Source organism: Dreissena polymorpha, chromosome 6, assembly GCF_020536995.1.
Source record: "Dreissena polymorpha isolate Duluth1 chromosome 6, UMN_Dpol_1.0, whole genome shotgun sequence".
NCBI lineage: Eukaryota > Metazoa > Mollusca > Bivalvia > Myida > Dreissenidae > Dreissena > Dreissena polymorpha.
In genome coordinates, this window is record NC_068360.1 from 36,761,737 (window position 1) to 36,780,345 (window position 18,609).

At 37.5% G+C, this 18,609-nt stretch overlaps 1 protein-coding gene across 7 annotated transcripts in view; it reads left to right on the plus strand.

Moving 5' to 3' along the window:
* Positions 1-18,609, plus strand: part of LOC127835025 (uncharacterized) — a 75,010-nt gene that overhangs the window by 22,507 nt on the left and 33,894 nt on the right. For 5 of the 7 annotated variants that reach the window (XM_052361207.1, XM_052361208.1, XM_052361212.1 and 2 more), the window contains exons 2-5: positions 2,422-2,504; positions 6,478-6,616; positions 12,560-12,693; positions 16,318-16,404. In XM_052361207.1, coding sequence (XP_052217167.1) covers positions 2,422-2,504; positions 6,478-6,616; positions 12,560-12,693; positions 16,318-16,404 — 443 coding nt within the window. The remainder of the gene's footprint in view (positions 1-2,421; positions 2,505-6,477; positions 6,617-12,559; positions 12,694-16,317; positions 16,405-18,609) is intronic. The other 2 variants (XM_052361210.1, XM_052361209.1) reach the window with 2 other exon arrangements.

Here is an 18,609-nt window from a genome sequence, read left to right on the forward strand (position 1 = left end):
ACAGATAAACACTTCTATTCTCAATTTGAAGCATTATTTAGCAAAACAGCAACAACACTTATTTCCCAATTTTAGTCAAAATGCCGTAAAGGTGAAAATAACCCACTGCCCTTGTGAGTTTCTTATGTATTTTTGGTGGTTGGTCATGAACAAATTGCTGTAATATGTTTAAATAATGTCTAATATATAATTATGTGTATCTGTGAATCTTAAAAATGATAAACTGAGATTGATAATGTTTGTTAATATATCACTTATTACTCTCTATTGTACCTCAATTATATACCCAATCATATTCTTGTATCAAACTGATTTATTATGCAGACATGGCGAAAGACCGTCATAATTTACAGGCCAGACTGCCCGATTGGCTTAATACTTCAAACGTGCATTTGCCTTGGAGAGTAGATGACCCCTACAGAAATTGTGTTCACAAGGTTAAAGGTCAAGGTCACTATCACACTTAGTGTGAAAATCGTTTCCAATCAGTAACTAGTCAACGAATTGACCGAATGGCTTGATACTTCACATGTGCATTGGCCTTGGACAGAATATTACCCCTATTGAAATTTGGGTCACTAGGTCAAAGGTCAAGGTCACTGTTACACATTAAGAGTTCAATAGTTTCCGATCAATAACTCATCAACTGATTCATGGATTGGCTCGATACTTCCCATGTGCATTGGCCTTGGACAGTAGATGAACCCTATTGAAATTGGGGTCACTAGGTCAATGGTCAAGGTCACTGTTACACACTTAGTGTAAAATCGTTTCTGATCAATAACTCGTCAACTGATTCACCGATTGGCTTGATATTTCTCATGTGCATTGGCCTTGGACAGTAGATGACCTTTTTTGACATTGGGGTCACTAGATCAAAGGTCATGGTCACTGAATAATAAGTGGGAAAAGCTTTTCTAATCAATAACTCGTCGACGAATTGACAGATTGGCTTGATTCTTCCCATGCGCATTGGCCGTGGACAGTAGAGGACCCCTATCGAAATTGGGGTCACTAGGTCAAAGGCCAAGGTCACAGTCAAACTAAGTGTGAAAATCGTTTCCGATCAATTAGTGATCAACGAATTGAGCAATTGGCTCGATATGTCACATGCGCATTGGCCTTGGACAGTAAATGACCCTATTGAAATTGGGGTTACTAGTTCAAAGCCTGTTTTGGCGGGCATATGTCTCCGACCGCTGAACACTTGTTTTATTTTATTATACAAATCATAACCCAAAGGAATTGAAGGGATTTAAATGACACTATTTAATAATGCTAGGTAGACTTCGAAACGAAGTGAGCAGTACAAGACGGTTAGAAACATTACCCTTTCTTTGATACATGTATTTATGAACTTATTGCCCCTTTTTAATTGTTTGTGTGAAAAGCAAGCTTATAAGAATAAAATCGATTGTAATAACATTCATATATCAATAGTTTACATAGATATTTCAGTTTTTTTAATAAATAAGTAACTATGTTCCTCAATTTTAAGGTTAAGATCACACTTTTCGGTAAAAGAAAATAGGTGGAATTTTAGGTGGAATTCAGCACTTGAACCGGACAGCTTTGGTTTAATTTCACATTCAGAGTAGCAGGTTTGATTTTCATTTGGGGCTTGTTTTGAAGTGACTGGTTGCCCTCCTTACAGAATCAATGACTATTACCTGCCTGCCAAACACATAGCATTAAAGATTGGCAGTGATATCAAACAAAACTGTTGTTCAGTAAAAGTGTCACCTAATATAGGTCAAAATTGTTTGCCCCTTTTTTTCAATCCATAGGCAAGAGAATTGTTAATTATGTTGTAGAATATATAGGATCACGTAATGGGAAGAAATATACAGAGATTTCCTGTCAAACAATGCTATTTGGGAGTACAAGCATTTACATGACTGATATAAATATCCTTATCCTAGAAATTAAATAGTATTATATTTACATGCAAGAGAAGGGGTTTACTACCTTCAATAAGAGGGCTGAACAATAATCTTTGCTTAGCATGGGAACTTTTTGTAGATCAATAGAATAATCTTATTGTAAATTGTAATGTTTGCTTAAAATGTTTAATACCATTGCTGTTTGATTAAATTTTTTAACTTTCAGAAGTCTTAACGGGTTTTCTATCATAACATGTATGTGTCTGTGTGTGTATGTTTGTATCTATATAATGTTATGCATGGATTTGATTTACCTCTATTATAGCAATACCTGTTTTATATCAAGCAAGCTAAATTGTGAAAGGAACTTTATTGCATATTAACAAATTAACATGTAAATAAACAATAGGTTGTATAATTAATGGAGGTGAAATAAAATGTACAGGTTAAAAAAAACACAAAAAAACATTCATAGACTAGACTCGCTTAAACAAATACATGTACTAGCTTGGTAAAGGACCACACTGCATATTTTCAGAAACACAAGACACTGAAATGTTCGACTCGCACACACAGGCTGTGACTGTTGATGTTATGCCTGAAGAACAAATTAAAGACAAGGTGAGAGTCTCTTAATTTTCATCTCTTCAATTGCATGTTTTCAGATGAGCAACATAGGACATTTCGCCGCATTGTAACATACTACAATATTTTGTAAGACACACATGTGAATAGTGATGTAACATATTCCTCACCCTTTTTTCGTCTTCAACTTTTTTTAGCTGACCTGAAAACATTGTTATTATGGTGAGCTTGTTGGATACTGTTGCATATGTTGTTCCATGCGTTTCAATGTGTGGGTCGAAGTTTTCTTCTTACAACCTTTACTGCTGAACAATCGGACAGAATCCCCTTTGTAGACATTGATGTGCCTATCCATATTTTGTCCCACTTTTTGGAGGGTAGGCAGTAACATACAGCACGTAAGACTGACAGTTAACCACAAATGATTGTGGGAACTGTGGAATAGATTGGTCATATTTTTCATGTCCATAGTATTGCCAACCAATATACTGGGTCAATTAATACACCATTCACCTCTCAATGTAATATAATGTTCCACCAAAGGTGAGGCTGGATAATGCCCAGGTAGAGGAGAAACACGAGTCGATGCTGAAATTGCAGCAGGAGCTAGAATTGCTGAATGTCCCCCAGAGCAATATCAAAATGCAGACGGATATGCAGCATCTGAGTGAAGAGATTATTATGCCCCCCTTCGAAGAAGAGGGGGTATATTGCTTTGCTCATGTCGGTCGATCGGTCGGTAGGTCGGTAGGTCGGTCCGTCCACCAGGTGGTTTTCGGATGATAACTCAAGAACGCTTGGGGCTAGGATCATGAAACTTCATAGGTACATTGATCATGACTCGCAGATGATCCCTATTGATTTTGAGGTCACTAGGTCAAAGGTCAAGGTCACAGGTGAAGGTCACAGTTACTGGAAATAGGCATTATAAGGATTTAGCATGGTTCAAACAAGAGAAACAACTACGGTTTATGCATGTTCTTTTTATTACAGATTTGCCTCCCTTTAATTCATTCAAAATCTCATTTTACAGCAGAGATTCCAAATCTGACCTGTAAATGAGCCCCATATTTACTGCCAGTGCTAGGTTACCTTTTCCCATTTGATCATTCTTAAGTATTGGTATTGTAATGCTGCTACTGCTGCTGCTACTGCTACTGCTACTGCTACTGCTACTACTACTACTACTACTACTTCTACTACTACTACTACTACTACTACTACTACCACCACCACCACCACCACCACCACCACCACCACCACCACCACCACCTCTACTACTACTACTACTTCTACTACTACTACTACTACTACTACTACTACTACTACTACTACTACTTCTACTACTACTACTACTACTACTACTACTACTACTACTACTACTACTTCTACTACTACTACTACTACTACACCACCACCACCACCACCACCACCACCGTTCACAGTGACAAAAAACGTATTCACACTATGGCTGCTACTACAACTTATAGCCCATATAGGGGGGCATGCATGTTTTATTAACTTTTGAGCTTAGTGTCTGATTTGTACATGCATTACTGTATTAACTCCAAACCAACGAGTACAAGTGGTAGGCCAGTATTACATGGACTGGTGTTCACTGTTTACACCGATTCACAACCCCATCTGATACTGGTCAGTATCTTGGCAAGTGGCCAAAGTTGGGAGCGGAATTAATGGTCTATTACATAACTTACTTCTGTGTGTGGTAAACACATGATACTGGTCATGTGGTCAAGTTGCACTTGTATACATTTGCCCAATACACAACACTAGCCTTGGCTATTTTTAAACAGATTGCATTGCTATCTATGGTGGTCATTGGCTAGGGGAGTTAGCTGCTATAAATAACATGTTTCATTACCATTAATAAATAAAACATTACAAATTGTTTGCACGTTTCACATATTGTCAAATAAGTCAAAATGTGTGAAAGGAATCCAAAAAATCAAAGACTCAATCATATAATGGATATAATTGATTAGTATAGGTCCTGATTGGTTTTTGCACTATTAATTGGATACATTTCACAGGTCGTTGACATAAGTGACATAAATTGTAGACAGAATGTATAGAGAATGTCACCTTAGTATTAATAAGTAAATGATTCCATGATACGTATTGGATTTTATTTCAAGGTCACAGTTACAAAAAACATATTCACACAATGACTGTCACTACAACGGAGAGCCCATATGGGGGGCATGCATGTTTTACAAACAGCCCTTGTTTCAATAAGGAAAGCTATCCTTGAAGAAAAGGTTGGAAATTAAAATGGTGGCATTTATCATTTATAAAAGCACATTGAAAATATTAGTTCATTTCATAAACATTTTGGTATTGTCCAGTTGTTATTTAATGAAGTAGCAATAAGAATAAAGCGAGTTTTACATCATTTAATAAACATTTGCAGTTTTGTCATGTATATGAAATTATTTATTGCCTGTTATTATGTCCACCATAAAGTCTGCCAATTTTTTAGTATGTTTTGTGTCCCTTTGTTGTGAGCCACTTCAGGTATTAAATGGAGATCTGTCTAACCCAAACTAGTTAGCAGCAAACATTTACTGTGAGCAGGTTTGCTATCAATTTAATTACATGAAGTATTTTCTGACTCTTTGCCAGCCAGTTTGTGAGATTTGTAAATCTTTGATAGTTGCAGATGCCTTACACAAAGCATGTTCAGTTAATTAACTTAATTTTGAGTTCACCTGTGCACAACCTGCTTATTGTTAGCTTTTGTGTTTGCCTTTTGTCTGTCGTTTTGTATCGTGCATTGTCAACATGTACCTTGTTATCACTCTAAGGGCAACATTAATTTCAGAACCTCATGAGACTTGGTCAGAACATTTTTCCCAAAGAAATCTTGACAGTGTTCAAAACTGGATCATGTGAGATACACAAACTAGGTCACTAGGTAAAATTAAAGAATTTCATTGTGTACACTCTAGAAGTTGCATTTATTGTTCAATCTTCTTGAAACTTGGACAGAACATACGTTCTAATATCTGGTTTAAACAACGGTGTTGGTCCAATGGAAAACATGGCCACCAAGGAATGAGGCAGTTTTCCTTATATGGCTATAGGTTAAACCTTGTTAACGCTCTATAGACCACATCAATTGTTCAATCTTGGTGAACATTGTCCCCATTAAATATGGGCTGGTTGATGCAAACTCAAAAACTAGGTTTCTAGGTCAAATAAAAAACATATTTAGTCCCTAGAAGTCACTTAAAAAAAACAACTTCTTGAACCTTGTCAGAACATTTGTTCTACTGATATCTCAGCCGTGTGCACTAATAAAAATATGCCTAAAAGGTAAATATTTATTGTTAAAATACTCTCATTATTTGTTATTCCACCTTCCAAGAATAGATATGTTCCTTCCGGCCGCAGGTAAATGCTTTAGGACCAATTGCCTTATCGTTTTTAAAGAGATTGCCCTTTGTTAATTTTTGTCTGGAGCATCTCTTGAAAACTAAAAGAGGTATCAACTTTAAACATACATTTCAGTAATTCACATTCAGGAGATGTGCCATGCACACGAACCATAACTTGTGCTCACCTATTTTTAGAGTTATTGCCACTTTGTACATTAATGTACTTAATCTCGAGAATCTTGTGAAAAATACTGTAACAGCTTGAAACTTAATATATAGGCAGATATCTTTAAGAGGGTGTGCAGAGCTCAAGAATTAAAACTTTAATCTGGAGTGATTGTCTTATGTTTATTTATATTTTGAAATTTATCCAGAGGATATCCTAACAAGAGGTATTTGAAGCCAGTCTTGGAAATTCACACTTTCTTATTCGTTAATGTATAAATACTACAATGCAGTATGCGCACCAGTTTGGCCAGTGATATACGAAATGTAAAAAAATGTAAATCAGAAAGTGAACCTTCTGGACATACATGTATATAAGGTTATATATCTGAACCTTCTGATCATATATAAAAAATATTCCTTATATGTGTTATTGTGTTGTTCAGGATGAGGCCTCACTTGAAGACGCATCCAAAGACGAGCAGCAGGATGTCATAGACAATAGTATGGAGGAAGGGGAGCTAAGAAACGTGGAAGAGGAGGAGAATAACAATCAGGCCATGCGTAGATGCAAGTACACAGAAGGTATGACAACCAAATAGTGTTATTGTATAATCCGCTACCTATGTTATTTCAATACATTTACCTCTTTATTCAATTTTGTGTTGATAAGAAACTGGCAATGTGAAGCCAATGGAGAAGTTCACAGCATCACTGTATTGCCATGGTTATATTCTGGAGTATGGTGATTTTATTTATTACTGTCAATATATCCATTTAAGTTGTAAATCAAACATATACAGGACTCAACAAATGCAAAATTTTCAGAACTTCACACGCGTTTGATGCAATCAATTTGATTATTACAATCAGCGTTGTGTAAACTTAAACAAAGACGCTAGTGTGTTGACATTTAAATTGCTTTGAGAAAGGTATATGAAATTTTTCTACTTTTTGTGTTATTTTTATGCCCCCGGTAGGGTGGCATATAGCAGTTGAACTGTCTGTCAGTCAGTATGTCAGTATATGTGTATGTCAGTATGTGTGTATGTCCGTCTGTCCGTCCGTCCGTCCGAAAAAACTTTAACATTGGCCATAACTTTTTCACTATTGAAGATAGCAACTTGACATTTGGCATGCATGTGTATCTCATGGAGCTGAACATTTTGAGTGGTGAAAGATGAAGGTCAAGGTCATCCTTCAAGGTCAAATGTCAAGTATATGGCGTCTGTCCGTCAGAAAACTTCAACATTGGCCATTACTTTTTCAATATTGAAGATAGCAACTTGATATTTGGCATGCATGTGTATCTCATGAAGCTGCACATTTTGAGTGGTGGAAGTTCAAGGTCATTGTCATCCTTCAAGGTCAAAGGTCAAAAAATAAATAAAATTCAAAGCGGCTTTCTCATGAAGCTGCACATTTTGAGTGGTGGAAGTTTAAGGTCAAGGTCATCCTTCAAGGTCAAGGTCATCCTTCAAGGTCAAAGGTCAAAAAAAATAATTCAAAGCGGTGTTATCATGAAGCTACACATTTTGAGTGGTGGAAGTTCAAGGTCAAGGTCATCCTTCAAGGTCAAGGTCATTCTTCAAGGTCAAAGGTCAATTTTTTTTTTTAATTTCAAAGCGGCGTTCTCATGAAGCTACACATTTTGAGTGGTGGAAGTTCAAGGTCAAGGTCATCCTTCAAGGTCAAGGGCATCCTTCAAGGTCAAAGGTAAACAAAAATTATAATTTTTATAAAAGCGGCGTTATCATGAAGCTGCACATTTTGAGTGGTGGAAGTTCAAGGTCATCCTTCAAGGTCAAAGGTTTTTTTTTTTTTTTTTTTTTTGTTCAAAGCGGCGCAATAGGGGGCATTGTGTGTCTGAACAATACATCTCTTGTTTCAACAATATATTTGAAATGAAATTCCCCCAGTAGGGTGGCATATGGCAGTCACACTATCCATCTGTCTGTTTGTTCAACTGATTGCATGTGCATTTTTTGTGTTGTTGTGTTTTTTTTAGGGAAATTTACATAAACTTAAAATGGTAATTTCTTTTGTGAATTTGTCATTTGTTTGTCAAAAAGAAAGATTTATCTGCTAACCTCAACTGTATGAAAAAAAGAAAAAGAATGAGCATGTTGAGAAATATGTGGATTGTGCCGTGGGAAGATTGGCAAGTCATCTTTGAAATAAACATGTTAAACTCTGACAAACTGGGCAACAAGTCGGGTTTATTCCATAAAAAAATAGTAAATTAATAGCCAGTAGATTGATTAGTTGTTTATGCGGTTTAGTTTATAGACCTTTTTTTTTACTTAAAAAAATGGTTTGAAGACAAATGGTAAATTGGTGTAGATCCTGTATGAATATTATTTTTATGCCCCCCTTCAAAGAAGAGGGGGTATATTGCTTTGGTCATGTCGGTCCTTCGGTCGGTCCGTCCACCAGGTGGTTTTCGGATGATAACTCAAGAACGCTTGGGCCTAGGATCATGCAACTTCATAGGTACATTGATCATGACTCGCAGATGACCCCTATTGATTTTGAGGTCACTAGGTCAAAGGTCAAGGTAACGGTGACCCGAAATAGTAAAATGGTTTTTGGATGATAACTCAAGAATGCATACGCGGCCAACAGGGCGAACTCTGAACAATATAACTGAAGCAACTGGTCTGTAATCCTAAATCTATAATTATCAGTCCAATGAAGCATCATCCTTTGAGGAAAATAAAGTGGATCAGTAAAAATATTATCAGAATATGAGATTTTTTTGTATATTTTGTATATTAAATATTGTGTTAATGTTTAATTTTGTTGATTAATATAAATATAAGCAGGACAGGGGAGGTAATACACTATTATATCTTTCTTATATACAGGGGAAACAAATGCAATAAGTTTAAATTTCATGTTTAATGAATAGAGGGTATTTATCATGTCAGTGTGAGATCATTTGTTATTTTTATGCCCCCCTTCGAAGAAGAGGGGGTATATTGCTTTGCTCATGTCGGTCGGTCTGTCGGTCGGTCTGTCGGTCCGTCCACCAGGTGGTTGTCAGACGATAACTCAAGAACGCTTGGGCCTAGGATCATGAAACTTCATAGGTACATTGATCATGACTCGCAGATGACCCCTATTGATTGTGAGGTCACTAGGTCAAAGGTCAAGGTCACGGTGACCCGAAATAGTAAAATGGTTTTTGAATGATAACTCAAGAACGCATACGCCTATGATCATGAAACTTCATGGGTAGATTGATCATGACTCGCAGATGACCCCTATTGATTTTGAGGTCACTAGGTCAAAGGTCAAGGTCACGGTGACCCGAAATAGTGAAATGGTTTCCGGATGATAACTCAATAATGCATACGCCAAGGATCATGAAACTTCATGGGTAGATTGATCATGACTCGCAGATGACCCCTATTGATTTTGAGGTCACTAGGTCAAAGGTCAAGGTCACGGTGACCCGAAATAGTAAAATGATTTTTGGATGATAACTCAAGAACGCTTTTGCCCCAAACCTCATCCCCCAATTTTTTTTTAAACATCTAATTAATTACCACACTCCACAGTATACCCCCCTCTCACCCCCACCCCCCTACCCCTCACCCGCCCTACCCCCGCACCACCTTTTTTTATGTCCCCCACTATAGTTGGTCTGTTGGTCCGTTGGTCTGTTGGTCTGTTGGTTGGTTGGTTTGCGCCAACTTTAACATTTTGCAATAACTTTTGCAATATTGAAGATAGCAACTTGATATTTGGCATGCATGTGTATCTCATGGAGCTGCACATTTTGAGTGGTGGAAGGTCAAGGTCATCCTTCAAGGTCAGAGGTCAAATATATGTGGCCCAAATCGCTTATTTTATGAATACTTTTGCAATATTGAAGAAAGCGACTTGATATTTGGCATGCATGTGTATCTCATGGAGCTGCACATTTTGAGTGGTGAAAGGTCAAGGTCATCCTTCAAGGTCAAATATATGGGTCGAAATTGCGCATGTAATGTCACTTCTGCAATATTGAAGCTAGCAATTTTATATTTGAAATGCGTGTGTATCTCAAGGAGCTGTACATTTTGAGTGGTGAAAGGTCAAGGTCATCCTACAAGGTCAAGCATCATATAGGGGGACATTGACACATCTTGTTTTAAACATTTAATAAATTACCACACCCACTTTATATCCCCCTCTCACTCCCCCCTACCCCCCTACCCCCCCCACCCCACCCCCCACTCCCCCCCCCCAAAATATTTTTTTAACATCTAATAAATTACCACCCCCCACATTATTATCCCCTCTCACCTTCCATTCCCCCTTCCCCACCCCCACCCCCCCCCATTTTTTTTAAACATCTTATAAATTACCACACCCACATTATACCCCCCTCTCACTCCCCAACCCCCCCTATCCCCCCACCCCCCCCCCACCCCCCCAAAAAGAAAAAAATATAATTTTTTAAATATCTAATAAATTTCCACACCCACATTATACCCCCCTCTCACTCCCCTACCCCCCCACCCCAACCCGCTCCCCCCCTCAATTTTTTTTAAACATCTTATAAATTACCACACCCCACATTATACCCCCCTCGCACCCCCACCCCGCCCTACCCCCCCCCCACCCACTCCCACCCAAAAAAATATATTTTTTTAATCATCTTATAAATTACCACACCCCACAGGATACCCCCCTCTCATCCCCCACCCCCCCTACCCCCCCCCCCCCACCCCACCCCCCCCCATTTTTTTTTAAACATCTAATAATACCACACCCCACATTATTACCCCCCTCTCATCCCCCTACCCCCTCCCACCCCCCAATTTTTTTAAACATCTTATAAATTACCCACCCACATTATACCCCCCCTCTCACTCCCCCACGCCCCCTACCACCCCCACCCTCCACCCCCTCCCCATTTATTTTTTTATTTTTAAACATCTAATAAATTACCACCCCCACATTATACACCCCTCTCACTCCCCCCTACCCCACCCCCCACTTCCCTTCCCCCAATAAAACATTTTTTTTAAACATCTAATAAATTACCCCACCCCACATTATTACCCCCTCTCATCCCCACCCCGCCCCTACCCCTGCCCACCCCCCCCCCCCAATTTTTTTGTTTAAACATCTTATAAATTACCCCAACCCCACATTATACCCCCCTCACCCCCCACACCCCACCCCCCAATTTTTTTTTAAAAGCATCTAATAAATTACCACACCCACATTATTACCCCCTCTCATCCCCACCCCACCTAACCACCCCACCCCCAATTTTTTTTTAAACATCTTATAAATTACCCACACCCCACATTATACCCCCTCTCACCCCCCACAACCCACCCCCCCCCATTTTTTTTAAACATCTAATAAATTACCACACACCACATTTTACCCCCTCTCACTCCCCCCAACCCCCCCTACCCCCCACCCCGCAATTTTTTTTAACATCTAATAAACTACCACACCCCACATTATACCCCCCTCTCACCCTTCACCCCCCTACCCCCCCACCCCCCCCCCCCCAATTTTTTTTAACATCTTAAAAATTACACCACTCCACATAATACCCCCCTCTCACCCCCTACCTCCCCCGGCCTCACCCCCAATTTTTTTTTTTTTTTAAATCTAATAAATTACCACACCCAACATTATACCCCCTCTCACTCCCCCCTACCCCCCTCCCCCCCCCGCCCCCCCCCCCAAAATATATTTTTTTAAACATCTTATAAATTACCACACCCCACATTATACCCCCCTCTCACTCCCCCCTTGATCATGACTGGCAGATGACCCCTATTGATTTTCAGGTCACTAGGTCAAAGTTCAAGGTCACGATGACTTGATATAGTACAATGGTTTCCGGATGATAACTTCCTTGAGGTCAAAGGTCAAGGTCACAGTGACAAAAAACGTATTCACACAATGGCTGCCACTACAACTGACAGCCCATATGGGGGGCATGCGTGTTTTACAAACAGTCCTTGTTTTGCAGCAATGTTTGTTTTATTTTAAAAAATGTGATGAAAAGTTTAATGATTGATATTTAAATAAAACCTTTGTTTCATTACTGAAGTGTGTTATGTAGACTTGCCTAAGAGAGTTAAATTGAGTCATATGGGATTTATGGAGCTTTTAACAACACTTTTGCCAGGAAGTTTAAAGGACTATTTCGAGTGGTGGAAACATTGCACATCCATTCAACGTAACTATGCATAGATTCAGATTAACGCTGGTTATTTATTTGCTATGTATTATTTAAATTGTTTGTGAAGATAAATAGAATATTATGTTTGCGTATTTCAATATATCCGACTCATCTCCCACGGGTAACATGACTCTGCAAGCCTGGCCGTGTAAGCCTTTCTTCAACCTGTTGGATAAAATCAAGTACACAATGACACTTACTTAAAATCCTCTATTTATTTGAAATCCTTTTCTCTATTCCAGTTATGTTTTGTAACTATTGAGTCCCTGTTATCATTATGTTCTGCAGACATTTTGTGATACTGATTGTGTGCCATATCTTTACAGGTCAGTGGTCCCCTCTTAACCCCAATGGCAAGAAGCACTATGACCGCGAGTTTCTGATACAGTTTCAGTTTCACAGCACCGCCACAACCAAGCCTGCTGGCTTTCCCGATATACCTGGCATTGTACTTGAAAAGGTATCTCATCAAAACGAAATATGTCAGACATCAAGACAATATCACTGGAAATATACACGATAGCTTGGTTATTTTCAGCACCAAATTGTGGCTGTAAATTTAGCCCCAATTTCGTGTTATTTTGAACAATCAGACACAACATTCAATATTTTCCATCACTGCAAATTTTCATATAATCAATGAAGTCATTATATAACTTATAACATAATGTACAGTCTTCACCATTTTTTCAGACAACTAGCCCAACTGATAAAAAGTGTTTGTGTCAATATAACAGAGGTCACAAAGGTCAAGGCTACATGTACACTCAGTTTGTAAAGGTTACATTTTTCGCCAATATAATAGCCTGACAATTCCTGTCTAAGCCATACTTTTATGCCCCGGATCGAATGATCAGGGGTATATTGTTTTTGGCCTGTCTGTCTGTCATTGTATGTCTGTCCCAAAACTTTAACCATGCTCATAACTTTTGCAATATTGAAAATAGCAACTTGATATTTGGCATGAATGTGTGTCTCATGGAGCTGCACATTTTGAGTGTTGAAAGTTCAAGGTCATCCTTCAAGGTCAAATATATGGCTTTAAAGCGCAGTATTGGGCATTGTGTTTCACAAACACAGCTCTTGTTGAATATATATTGACTGAATTTGAAATAACTTCAAAAAGTAAACCATCATAATATGACATGTCCCATGTAACAACCGTCTTCCTACCTCAAAGGTCAAGGTCACACATAATGGTAAAAATTCACGTTTTGCCATTTGATGGATTTTAAAATAACTTGACCCAAATGTAATTCATCATAACACGACCTGTCGCATGGTTCATTCCTCTCCCTACCTAAAAGGTCAAGGTTATGCTTCAAAGATAAAATTTGGCCATAAATGTAACATTTCATTTATAATGCTATTTTTTATAATTCCCAATATTCACAACCATAATGACATGGCATTTCGTGTGTAAAGCATGTGTCCTTATTTACCTCAGAGGTCAGAGTCACACTTAGACTTCAAATGACAAATTATGCTATAAAATAGCTCTTCCAGGCCCTAACGTTTCATCCTCAAACAATTCAGTGTCACATGTATTCCATATTTTATAACCTCAAAGGTCAAGGTCACACTAAGCGGTCATAAGTCAAATTGGCCATTTATAGTGTCTGTTTTACCCGAGCAGATGTTTTATAAGACAAACGTGGAATGTGGGGCATCCCTGCCCATGGACACATATCTTGTTTGTTAAGGTCTATACTATTGTTCTCTTACTAAGTCAGTAGCTTCTATCTTGTCAAATCTTCAATAATCGGTGTCCTGGTACTCAGGTAAGGGCTTAAGGGCCATGCTGGCCCTCTAGATACAAATGTTATGATAGAATGCTGAAAGCATAACCGACACATATCTTGTTTGGTAAGGTCTATCCTATTGTTCTCTTACTTAGTCTGTAGTTTCTATCTTGTTAAGTCTTCAATAATTGGTATCCTTGTACACAGGTAAGGGCTTAAAGGGGCCTTTTCACAGATTTTTTCATGTATTGAAGTTTGTGTTTAATTGCTTATATTGATAAATGTAAACATTGGATCTAAAAAGCTCCAATAAAAAAAGAAAATTAAAGAAAGAAAAAAAAGTAACCCTCGACTGGGCTCAAACCAGTGACCCCTGGAGTAAAAGTCTATTGCTTAGACCACTGGGCCATCCGTGCTCATACAATGTGTAATGTATTTTATTCTTTTTTAAGCAACCCTTGTAGTCACAAAATATAACAACAACAACAGAACTCTCCAAATTATTCAATCGTTTCGAATTGCAACGCTTTATAATTTTCAGGTTTTAAATCGTAAAAAGATGCATATAATGGATATTTTAGAGCATGTTAAATGTTCAGTATTACTGTTTCCTCACAAATATCAAAACTACAGCAAAAATGTGCGAATCTGAAACATTTTTTTTTATTTTGCCAATTTAGCAAAACGTGAAAAGGCCCCTTTAAGGGCCATCCTAGGAATTGATGGTAAAATGGTGAAAGCAAAACAGACTAAATCACCTTTATGTGAAAAGAATGATAACAAATATCAAAGCATTGCACTCTTATTTTACATAAAAACAATTCCACACGTTTTTAGCTCGGCTTTTTCGGAGAAAACCTGAGGTATTGTCATAGTCAGCTCGCCATCCGCGTCGTGCAAAAACCTTAACATTTTGTTAAGGTTTTGAACATTGGCTCTAAAATTAAATTGCTTTCACCTACAACTTTGAAACTTCATATGTAGATGCACCTTGATGAGTTCTACATGTAACACCCATTTTTGGGTCACTAGGTCAAAGGTCAATGTCACTGTGACCTTTAACAAAAAAAGAATTCTGACAAGCTTTCATTTATTCAAAACTGCACCCGTAGCCGAGCGTGGCACCCGTTATGCTGTGCTCTTGTTTTACAACATGTATTCAACAGAATTATGAAGCAAGGTTTTGTTCTGTTGATAAATAATGTGAAGTTCAAATGACCTGATATGGTGCAAACATATTTGGTACACAAATATTATGTTCATGACCTGTAAATAGAAGCAAGAAATGAATTTCAAATGCAACAAATGTACATAGTAAGATGTGTTGACAATTATGTCATAAGACGCTCTGGTGCTTTTACCGGACTGTTTTCATATTTTAAATCTTGCTAGCCAAAAAATGTTCTAAGGTTTAATAGTTATTCTGTAATCAAATAATGTTAACCAATTTACAGGTTAGCGGGCATAAAACATACAAGCTTACTTTAAATTTCACTTCCCCGTTCTGAATAGTTTTAGCAACTTCAGCCTTTCCTGATAGTAATTTACTTTGCATATGCATTGATATAAAACTTTGTTATACACATGTTGTGTATCGGAAATTTTAGCTGTTGTGTTTGTTAAATACTTTAAATACCATAATGAAAAACTATCCAGTCCGTTATCTTAACTACCGTAATTACTTTAAGTTCGGACTCTTAAAAAGTAATTAATTTCTTTTGTTGTCAAAAATGTAGGTACAACAAATATTTAAAAAATACAGGTGTCTGAAAATTTAGAGAAAAATACTGGCTTCTGAAAATAAAATGAAACTAAAAATATTGTATTGACGATCGGATCAGTATGCCATGTGTATATTGTCAATTGTTTCAGCGAATAAAAGCGTGTGTTTGTTAAATACAACAATGTATAGTATACATTACTTTTTATCTGTTTTACTTTAAGCTGTTGGGTGAAACAATTGTCTATTACCGGCATACATGATTATTTATCCATAAACATAAAATGTAATGGTCTGCTGCCAGGTTTTATGACCTTAATCCGGTGTAAAACGCATGATCAAAGTGTCACCACATAAGCACGACATGCAGAATTTTGGTTAAATAGTATTGTTAAATAAACTTTTAGAAAATGTATAGTCATTAAGTACAAAAACCAGTATGATAAAAAATTAAGAGTCGTGAAAAAAATGATTTTGACAAAAACGGAGGTTTCAGATAGGGTAATTACGGTGCTCAATAGAAAATTCACTATGATTCACAAATACTAGAGTTGTATTTAGGTTTGACAAACACAAGAGTGTTCTCTATGTTTCACAAATACTTAACTGTCTCTTTTTTCAGCCCATCTTTGCGGCTGGTAGTAGAGGCGCAGATTATATTGACTTCAATCCCAAATACTTCTGGCCAGGAAAATCTGGGGACAAAAAGGTGGGTGCTTGTCTTCCTTCCAGAACTAGAAAATTACTGGCTTTTGTAAAGTGAGCTAAACAAATCAGCTAAATAAATAAGAACACAGATAGAAATTAGCGGTTGACATTCGCCTGAAGAGAGTAGATTGAGATCCTGGAAAGAAATTGCAGAAGATGGAAGTCCGGCTAGACAGCTTTCTTTTTTGAAAAGCTTTTTAGCTCACCTGTCACGAAGTCTGGGTTGGGATTGTATTTGGGTCATCCTGGGTCAAAAACTAGGTCACTAGGTCAAATAATAGAAAAACCTTGTGTAGACAATAGAGGTCACAGTTTTCATCCAATCTTTATGAAATTTGGTCATAATGTTTATCTTGATGAAATCTGGGTTGGGATTGTATCTGGGTCATCAGGGGTCCAAAACTAGGTCACTAGGTCAAATTATAGAAAAACCTTGTGTAGACTATACAGGTCACAGTTTTCATGCAATCTTTATGAAATTTGGTCAGAATGTTTATCTTGATTAAATCTGGGTTGGGATTGTATTTGGGTCATCTGGGGTCAAAAACTAGGTCACTAGGTCAAATAATAGAAAAACCTTGTGTAGACAATAGAGGTCTCAGTTTTCATCCAATCTTTATGAAATTTGGTCATAATGTTTATCTTAATGAAATCTGGGTTGGGATTGTATTTGGGTCATTTGGGGTCAAAAACTAGGTCACTAGGTCTAATCAGAAAAACCTTGTGTAGAGAATAGAGGTCACAGTTTTCATCCAATCTTTATGAAATTTGGTCATAATGTTTATCTTGATGAAATCTGGGATGGGATTGTATTTGGGTCATCTGGGGTCAAAAACTAGGTCACAAGGTCAAATAATAGAAATACCTTGTGTAGACAATAGAGGGCATATTTTTCATCTGATCTTAATGAAATATGGTCAGAATGTTTATCTTGATAATATCTCATTTTGGATCGTATATGGTTTACTGGGGGTCAAAAATTGGGTCACCGGGCCAATTCTAGTAAAACCTTGTGTTGATGAAAGGGGTCACAGTTTTCATCACGTCTTAATGAAATTTTGTCAAAATGTATAAATAAATGAAATCTGGCTTGGGATTGTATAAGGGTCTGATAGAATTTAAGTTGATGTAGCAAGGTTAGTCAGGTGAGCAACTCAGGGCCATCATGGCCCTCTTGTTTACAGTTTCCATCTGTGTATCAATTAATGATTAAAAAGATGGAGTTTCGGATTCAAATAAGAACATGTGGAACAAATTCTTGTCAGCCTTGTTATATTAAGTATTAGATACTAATTACATATTCTTGTTTCTGGGCTCCTCTTCCTGTACATAAAAATGGTTGCCTCAATAAGTAACATACCCTAAAAACATTTTGTATACATATAGAGTGCTTCAAAAGTTGTGTCAATTTGTCAACTTTTCAAAATGTCTATGACATGATTATTTCAACTCTGTGCCTTTTCCGAAATGATGGCGCCGAGAGGGGGGGGGGGGGGGCATTCAACGCCACTTCAGTGACAATATCTTGTTTATGTATACTTAACGAGCAAAATAAGTTTTACAAAAATGTTCATCTCTGAAATGATATGGCCCGTAGGTGTGATTTTTGGAAACACCAGTTATTGCTCTTCTTCTAAGTTTGTAACCATTATGACTCGTGTGTGAAAATTTGCAACACTTAAGGTGTGGTATTAATGTTTTCTATAGACTTTCATGTTTAAATTTTGCCCATGTAGTCAGAAGTAACCCCAACCCAGGGGTCTTGACTATTATACCACAGGGCTACAGTTTCTGAGGAAGCATTCCTTGCCCTCTTGTGAAGAAGTTTGTGTTTTAACTACTTTGAATTGAAGTGATCGCTTCAGGGCCATCATTGGACATGTCACTCTAAAGATCATATGTTTCTTTAAGTCTTGATGAAACCTAGTTGGAATGTTAACTGCACTCAATCTAGACGGAGTTTAAGGTTGGGTAATGTGCTTCTCAACGCTAGTTTACCTGTTTAATGTTTAGAAAAACCGTTACATTACCGCTACAAGGCCCAGATGTATGAAACAATCATGATAAAAAAACTTGGTCAAAATGCATATTTTTACATTATCTAGGACAAGTTTGAATCTGGGTTATATGTGTCAGGTCACTAGGTCAAAACTCAATTTATGGAATAATCTGAATGAAACTTGATCAGAATGTTTATCTTATATCT